General features: G+C 38.3%; 1 protein-coding gene across 1 annotated transcript in view; it reads right to left on the minus strand.

Annotated features, from left to right (window-relative positions):
• Positions 1 to 1304: 1304 nt before the first annotated feature.
• Positions 1305 to 9759, minus strand: part of LOC124397096 (C1q-related factor) — a 45050-nt gene continuing 36595 nt past the window's right edge. The window contains exon 2 of the mRNA XM_046866571.1: positions 1305 to 7074. Within this exon, the coding sequence (XP_046722527.1) occupies positions 6895 to 7074 (180 nt within the window). The 3' untranslated portion in view covers positions 1305 to 6894. The remainder of the gene's footprint in view (positions 7075 to 9759) is intronic.

Below are 9759 nucleotides of genomic sequence, written 5' to 3' on the forward strand. Positions count from 1 at the left end.
ATATAATTATTATTACTGCTAATAATAATGATGGTGATGATACTAATACTACTACTAATAATAATAATATTATTAATACTAATCATGATGATGATGATGATGATGATGATGGTGATACTACCACTACTAATAATAATAATGACAGTGGTGATAATACTACTCATGATGAGGATGATGCTGGTGATGATGATGATTATAATACTGCTATTCATGATGATGATACTACTACTAATAATAATAATAACAATAATAATAATGACAATAATAATAATAATAATAATAATACTATTCATAATAATAATAATGATGATGATGATGATGATGATAATAATAATTGATAATGATAATAATGATAATAATAACAATGACTTTGAAAATGAAGAAGAAGAGAAAAATAATGATGACAACGTTGGTTTAAATAATACTGATGATGATGAGGATGATGAGGATGATGATGATGATGATGATGATGAATATTACTACTACTAATAATAATAATGATGATGGTGACACTCATTGCAATAATAATGATGATAGTACGACTACTACTACTACTACTAATTAATAATAATAATAATAAACTTTCTTTCGGCTTCTCCCATTAGGGGTCGCCACAGCGGATCCTCTGCATGTTTGATTTGGCACATGTTCTTACGCTGGATGCCCTTCCTAACGCAACCCTCCCATTTATCTAAGAGTGGCTGGGGTTGGTTGACCGGGGATCGAACCCGGGCCGCAGCGGTGAGAGCGCCGCATCCTAACCACTAGACCACCAGGGAACCCAATAATAATAATAATAATAATAATAATAATAATAATAATAATAATAATAATAATAATAATAATAATAATAATGGCAACAACAATAGGAATAATTATTTCACTTAGGATGATGATGGTGATGATGATGATGATGGTGATGATGATGATGATGATGATGATGATGATGATGGTGATGATGATGATGATGGTGATACTACTACTACTATTACTACTACTACTACTACCACTAATAATAATAATAATAATGGCAACAACAGTGGGAATAATGATATTCTTTAAGATGATGATCATGAGGATGATGGTGGTGAAGAAGAAGAAGAAGAAGAAGAAGAAGAAGAAGAAGAAGAAGAATGACAATAGTGATGATGATTAAGCTACATTTCATAATGCTGATGATGATTATTACTACTACAATTAATAATGACAATGGTGATAATAATAATAATAATAATAATAATAATAATAATAATAATAATAATAATCCTTTTAGTGAAAAAACACACAAGGCTCACTGACTTTAGAAGTCACCTTTATTAATGAAATTCATTTACATTTTTGAAAAAGAGAACTGAAGTCAGACCAGCAAACGTGTACCTTTCCTTCTCTCTCACAGCTTTATTGTCCTTATTTCTTCTCAGTAGACTGATGTCTTTCCTCCCTCACACTGCAATATCATTGGCTGATTAGAACATGGCTGTAATGTGTGTGTGTGAGATCAGCTGTCAGTGATGTGGCTGAGGAGATTTTCTGTGCATGCATGAAGGCTTGTCTGGACACACACACACACAGACACACACACACACACACACACACACACACACACACACACACACACACACACACACACACACACAATTTGAACAGATCAGCTTCATTCGGTCGCAGACTGTCACCCTGTCGTTTCACATCAGCGTCCCGCCGCGAGTGTGTGGAAGTGACCCGTGGTGATGCCGCAGGAGGAGATGAACTTCTTTTTCTACTTTATTTTGTCTCCTTGTCTCTGTTTTTGTTCTCTGAGGTCAGAGGTCACACAGCGGTTTAACCTGCACTTAAACACCGGCACGCGTACAAACAGCAACAGGACACTGCATTACTGCAGACCTGCATACAGAACAATGAGAACATTTCCGAGTGAACTGGCATCAATTGGCTTCAATTGGTCTGAGGAAGTGTATTTGACTTTGACACTCTATGGACAAAAGTATTGGGACTTTTTCAGCCATATGTTCTTCTTCCCAAAGCTGAAGACACACAATTGTATAAGACGCCTATGGATGCTGTAGCATGACATTATTCCTTCACATGAACTATAAGACCCAAACCTGTTCCAGCATGTGCAATGCCCCTGTGTACAAAGCTAGCTACATGAAGATATGCTTGCATGGGTTGGACTGGAAGATCTCCTGCTAAAGAGCTTCAATCCTATTAGGATGAATATTTCATGATGACTGCAAACCAGGCCTCCTAATCCCATCTGCAACAATATTTGTCTTTAATAAAACCATTGTGGCCGAATGAATCACACAAATCCCCACAAAATCTAGTTGAACATCTTCTGAGAAGAGTGGAGATTATTATAACAGCAAATGGAGACTAATTGTTGAATATGTTGTTCAAAAATCACATTAATCTTGAGGTCAGGTGTCCAATTTTAGGCCATATAATGTATACAGAGTGTAAATAAGATCCATATCATGCAGCTCAATACACTTTGATTGTGGACATTAAGACTGAACCAAAAACCCAAAACAAAAACCCCTGATGTGATGCACAAAATCGTTTCAACTAATTATTTAAATACGTTATTATTACTTTATTAGTATCAGCTCCTAATCATTATCTGTGTTCTCTCTGGGGTAATGCTGTGATTTTATATTCTTTTTTTCTTGAGTATTTCTTTTCCCATTTATTTAATTACCTACGGTGTGAAACCAAACCGAGTACCCGATGCGTACAATCCAGAAATATCTTTGTATTTTTTTTGTTTTTTTGCTCTAAATTGGACTAACAGACTGAAATGTGTGAAAGCGCTAAAAATGAAGTGCGACCGAGTTCCGCCGAAGTCGAGATTACGGCTGCGAAGAGCTCTCGAAAGGTTCTCGAATAACTTTACAACTCCAAACACGCAACTGTGTACCTGAGAGAAGGCAACTGGGCCTGCATGGGTACTTTTATATGAGTTTGGTTGGACGATGAAAAAAAAAAAGACTGAAGCCGTATTTATTTATTTATTTATTTGTGTGTTTATTTGTTCATTTATTCATTTATTTATTTGGGAACTGAAAGTGTTATGTATATATGTTAAATGTATATTTGTATTTTTTTATATTTATTTATTGTTAATTATTTATTTATATTGATCATTCGACTGCATTAATTACCATTAATAATTTAAAAAGTTCTGACATTCATTCCTATTATTCCTGAAAGGATTTTTTTGCAGTCATCTGACAGTCGATTGAACCTAAATCTCATTTCTCTCCTTATGTTTCTTCCCATCTTCTACCTGGAAGTCAAATCTTTTTGGTTTGACCCTGTATTTCATCTGCTGCATTCACATGTACTGATAAAACGCTATTCCTTGAACGAAATTGAGTTCATTGCGACGTAAAAAAAAACCCTGTTCACAGTTTTAGTGTAGAACCTTAAAGGTGTCCATCCAGATCAGAGGTCCCCAATCACAAGGTTGCAGCCATGTACCGGGACATAGAATAGTTGCTACAGGGGTATGCAAGAACTCTCTGGGGAAAAACGTCTTTAGATATGATAGTTATTTATTATTTATAGTTTGCCTTTTAAGAGCCACTGTCCAAATTTACACAAGGGTGCGATTTCAAAAAACTTCATGTCCACAACAGGTTCAGCTGATTATTAACATGTGTATTATACAAACAAGGTTCTTTTAGAAAAGGCCAAGCAAAGGGGAGAATGAAGAGAGAGAGAGAGAGAGAGAGAGAGAGAGAGAGAGAGAGACAGCTACTGACGAAAAAAAAAAGGGAAACGTTTTGTTAAAACTTGGGAAAAAAGGTTCCTTAAGGGTTCTTTATGGGCTCAGTGGATTATTCAGAGTTCATTGTGGAACCTTTAAAACTCTTCAGTGACAAAGTGAAGATTGTGAACACTTCTACAAGACTTCTTTATGGGTTCACTTGGATAATTAAAAGTTTGTAATTCAATTTATTTTAGAAAGATAGTTGTTTGATTATAGACACTACATTTAGGCTTGAAAAAAAGTGTGCACTCTTTCAAAATTGGGCTTCTGTAGGGATTCATTAGATGTTAAATGTTCTTCCAGGAAAGGGTTCCACGTATAATCTTTTTGAATCTATGACCTAGAAGAGTTTGCACAATGGGATAATGAAAGAACCCATAAAGGGTATTATATTTTTTCCAGTGGTGTGGATGTTGGTCTTTTCTCCTGAACCCTAATTCTAGTCCTTGTATTCCTTGTTCAAAGTTCAAGAACAAGAACCAGACTTTACAGAAAAACCACCCAGAATAGACCAAGAACAGCATTAGTTCTTTGTTGAAATGTATAATAGATTAAAAAAGTAGAACCACTTCAGAATACTAGGACCATTCCTTGTCAGGAGAAGCTTTTCTCCTTATATATCCATGGGACAATGTCTAATGTCCGATGTCTGAACAGACCCTCTAGATGGAATGTTAAATACCAGTTGATGGATCCATCAACTGTGTGGTCCCGATTTTACCCTGTACTCTGAATAGGGTTTGAAGGTAAAATATATACGAAAGCCATCAGAGGTCATTGAAAACTGGTCTAAGAGGTTCTTATGGTGTTATGGTGTTGCTCATTAAATATCAAGAGAACTGTTGGTTCTAAGTGCCTGGTCATCTAGTGAGTGGGTCTCAGTGAGGGCCATAGAGGAACTCCAGAGGTCATGTGATGCATAGACAGGGGTCTGTGACAGCATTACCGAAGTTATCCTGCCTACAAATAATCAAGTGGTTAAAATGTTGGACTTTGGATTTGAAGGTTATGAGTTCAAATCTCAGCACCACTAAGAGGCTGATGTTATGCCCTTGGGCCCTTAACCCTCAAGAGCTCAGTTGAATAACTGCTAAATTCAATAAATGTTCCTTTAAATGTGTCAGATTGAAGAAAACCACAAGAGCGTAATATCAATAATCAGTGAGGTCAGGAACTGCTTGCTGGCAGAGGCGATTGCTAAATATTGCTTAAATTAATATTTAAAGAAAGAAATAATATATAATTGTACATTTTTTTTATATATAAAGTACATTATGAATCAGTCACCAAATATCCACACTAATGACATTTTCTCCGGTATTCTGTTGAAGCTCAATGTGTTCGGATGCATCGGTGTTTAGGTTTGGCTATTTTGGTGTAACCCAACTTTTATCTTTTTAGTTGGTTTTCCGTCCTAAATAATCTCTATTTGACCAAATTTTACTGCTTTTTCTGATTAATGAAATTATTTGTACTAAAAGTGTACTTATGTTGTTTTAGGTCTTTAAAACTCAGTGTAACAGTTTTTCCTTCTTTCTTTCTTTCTTTTTTTGGGGGGGTTGGACTACATGAACATACCTGGAACATAAATATAAACTAAGTGAACTCTTGGGCCTGGACTCATGGAAGAATCAGCACTCATTATTCTTGTACATCGCATTCATTAATTTGTTGTTTAAAAATAACTGGGCATATTACTTTTTTTATATAGCTTAATTTCTTGGAATCTTATTGTTTGACTTTGAATTTGAGATTGTGGGACACTTGAATTACCCGGATGTAAAATAACTGATCAACCATCAGCACATAATCCATCAGTGGCTTCGTCCAACATTTTGGAATCGCTTCAAGTTTATATGGATCATTGCATGCTTTTAAAAAGCAACCAGAGAGGGACAGGAAATGAGAGTCCCACACATGTCCTCTTCTTACAATGTTAAACCACACATACAATCTTCACATGCTTGTTGCAGAACAACGCTGCCTTATTGCCCCGCCTTGCCCCCATGCCCCAAGTTCTACTGGATTGTCTGCGATGTCTGAAAATACTGCTCTAATTTGTATTGTGTAATTTATTATTAGTGCAAAAGGTTCAAGAGTGGATATTTTTTCCTAAGAAAGACCTTCAATAGATTGGATTATAGATTAGATTGGATATTAGATTAGAAATATTGTGCAGTTTAGATCATTAATCATATTTGGTATTGTGAGATTAAAGGATTAGAATTTTTTTTATAAATAAGTAATTTTCTTTTTTCTCTTTTTTGTGTGTGTCTCCGAAACATTGAAGCATTCAAGGCGTCGTAATTCACATTTAGTTTTTCAATTACTAATCAAAAAATCTAATAACCACAACGTACACGGATTCTCGTCTAACGGATGGACGGAGAAACAGAAATAAAAGAGTAAATCGCGTCCTTTGTGTTTCCCAAACCGTCCATTAGGGGCAGCGACACCGACTCACAATCTGCACCAGACATATCATGGCACGCTGGATAAAACATCAACCGCAATGGCAATCTTCACTTATTCAGGAAAGGGAGGGGAAGAAGAAAAAGGGAAAAAAAGCGCTAAGGATGGCACAATTTCTTCCAAATCGCACAAGCATTTTTTCAATCATCTGAAATAGGATTTGAACTAGACTAAACTCAATCTCAAACGATCCCTTTAGTTAATAAAGCAAGCCTTCGAAAAATATTTTCTTTTCTTTTTTTTTGCTGTTTTTTTTCTGTCTATAAGGGACAGGCATCTCGGGTCATTCTCGCATCTCGTCGATATATATCTGTTGGACGGAAGATGAGACGTGATGAGGAGACACATCATACAGGATGCGACGATGACAAAAAAAGATCTCTGCCACTCAGAAAGTCCTGCTGGAGTCTCGAAGGTCTTTCGCTTTTTGTTGTCATTAAGATTTATAGAGCAGAAAGAGCACCCACTGTTCACTAAGTCTCGTACTAGAGTCTGCAATCCGACAAACCGACTATTCAATCAATAAATAAAAAATACGATGATTGTAGCAACAAGATGATCCTGTGAAGGGAAAACAAAAGAAGCGCTCGGACGATAAAGCCGTCTCCGTGTCCATCTTCTTCATCTTGTACCTCGAGGTCTGAGATTCAGTCGGCGTACAGGATGAACCCGGAGAACGTGCTGTATTTGTTGTTGTTGCCACCATGGGCTTTCCCTCCGTCCAGTTTAATGTAGACCTCGTCTCCAGCATCCAGGTGCAGGATGACGCTGTTGGAGGCGTAGTCGTAGTTCTGGTCGGCGTCCTGAGCGATCGCACTTGCTCTCACCTGGTAGATTGATGAACAGAAAGAAAGAAAAAGGAGAATAGGAAAACAGAATTTTGAATGTTGAATTTTATGCAAACTGGTAAGTGCATTTCTCAAAACAATTACAAACAGCACCACATATTGGATTACTTTCAAAAGTCTGCACTTTACTGAAAATCCTTAGTTCATGCTTAGTTCTGCTATTGCTATTGGTGTATTATAAAAAAGATGTTTGTTTACAATCCATACACAGGGTTACTATGGGTTATAACCCTAATAGATCACGTTTAAAGCTACCTCTGGTCGTGTCTCGTTCCTGGAACCCCACGATATTGAGAAAAGTATTGGGACACCTGACGTTTACAGCCATACAGTATGGGGTTCACCCCTTAAATGATGTCTCTGGATGCAGTAGAAGAAAATTTTCCCTTCACTCCACCATGTAGGAGACCCAAACCTGTTCCAGCCTGACAAAACCAGCTCCATGAAGATACAATTTACATGAGTTGGAATGGAAGATGTCCTGCTATAGAGCTCTGATCTTCTCAACCCTTCTGAACACTTTTGGGATGTATTGCAATGCTAACTGCACTCCAGGCCTCCTCACATCGTCCCCCACATTAGTACCTGACATTACTAACACCCTTGTGGTTGAATGAATCTTCACAAATCTCCAGAAACACACTCCAAAATCAAGTGGAACATCCTCCAAGAAAAGGAGGTTATTATAAGAGCAAATTGGGGTCTGAATAAGGATTGAGATGTTCAAAAAGCACATCAGGTGTCCACCAACCTTTGTCTTTATAGTTGACATGCTTACTTCTGACCAAAAAGTATATATATACTTTTGAATATTTTTCCTCTTCTTTTTATTCTACTTTTTCCTCTCTTCTTTCTACATACCCAAACCCTTTGCCTCTATTTACACCATGGGACCTCAACCTATACTGAGTCAGAACCGGTTAAGGCCAGAGGAGTTTTTTGCATTCTTAATGTACATGAACACAAGCAGGAATTTATTACACACAAACTTTACATGTAACACAAACCAGTGTGTGGTATCCTGTTGCTGTGGTATTTCAGTGCTGCTTTGGCAAAACAATCAGCTCTGAGTTGGTAGGGGGAGATTATTTTCCTGCAAACGCTTTCCCTAAGTGTGTATTATTTCTTCTTATTTCAGCCGCTACCATTAGGGGTCACCACAGCGGATCATCCGTCTCCATACCGCTCTGTCCTCTACATCTGCCACTTTCAAACCAACTACCTGCATGTCTTCCCTCACCACATCCATAAACCTCCTCCTTGGCCTTCTTCTTTTCCTTCTTCTTGGCAGCTCCATCCTCAGCATTCTCCTACTGATATACCCCATATCCCTCCTCTGCAGATGTCCAAACCATCTCAATCTCACCTCACTCACCTTGTCCACAAAACGTCCTACCTGCACGGTCCCTCTAATGAACTAATCCTAATTCTAATCCTGTCCATCCTCATCACTCCCAATGACAATCTCAGCATCTTCAGCTCTGCTACCTCCAGCTCCACCTCCTGTTTTTTACTCAATGCCACTGTCTCTAAAACATACAACATCTCAGGTCTCACCACAGTCCTATAAACTTTCCCTTTCACTCTCACAGATACTCTTCTATCACAAATCACTCCTGCTATCACTCTTCTCCACCCACTCCACCCTGCCTGCACTCTTTTCTTCACTTCTCTAACACACTCTCCATTACTTTGCACTGTTGACCCCAGGTACCTGAACTCCTCCACCTTCTCCACCTCTTCTCCCTGCAACCGCATCACTCCACTGCCCTCCCTCTCATTCACACTCATGTACTCTGTTTTACTCCCACCGACTTTCATTCCCCTTTCTCTTCAGCGTGTACCTCCACCTCTCCAGGCTCTACTCAACCTGCTCCCTACTCTCACCACAAATCGCAATATCATCGGCAAACATCATAGTCCATGGAGACTCCTGTCTGACCTCGTCCATCAACCTGTCCATCACCACTGCAAACAGGAAAAATCTCAGAGCCAATCCTTGATGCAGTCCAACCTCCACCTTGAACCAGTCTGTCGTTCCTTTTGACTTCCTCATACAATACCACAACTCCTCTCTCGGCACCCTCTCCTACGCTTTCTCTAAATCCACAAACACACAATGCAACTCTTTCTGACCTTCTCTATACTTCTCCATCAACATTCTCAAAGCAAATAATGCGTCTGTGGTGCTCTTCCTCGGCATGAAACCATACTGTTGCTCACAGATGGTCACCTCTTCTCTCAGCCTGGCTTCCACTACTCTTTCCCATAACTTCATGGTGTGACTGAGCAACTTTATTCCCCTGTAGTTACTGCAGGTCTGCACACCTCCCTGATTTTTAAAGATCGGTACCAGCACACTCCTTCTCCGTTCATCGGGCATCTTCACCTTCCAAAATCAAAACAATCTTTATAAAAACTCCACTGCATCTCTCCTAAACATCTCCATGCTTCTGGTATGTCATCTGGTCCAACCGACTTTCCACTCTTCATCCTCTTAATTGCTGCTCTCACTTCCTCCTTACTAATCCTATCTACATCCTGCTTCACCAACTCCACATCATCTACCCTTATCTCTAGCTCATTTCCCAGTGTGTATTATTCCCAGTGTAAAAAGATAGAATGCATGAAAACTCATCTGGCAGCTGCAAAAACGATTAAAAA

The sequence above is a fragment of the Silurus meridionalis genome, chromosome 14 (genome assembly GCF_014805685.1).
Source record: "Silurus meridionalis isolate SWU-2019-XX chromosome 14, ASM1480568v1, whole genome shotgun sequence".
NCBI lineage: Eukaryota > Metazoa > Chordata > Actinopteri > Siluriformes > Siluridae > Silurus > Silurus meridionalis.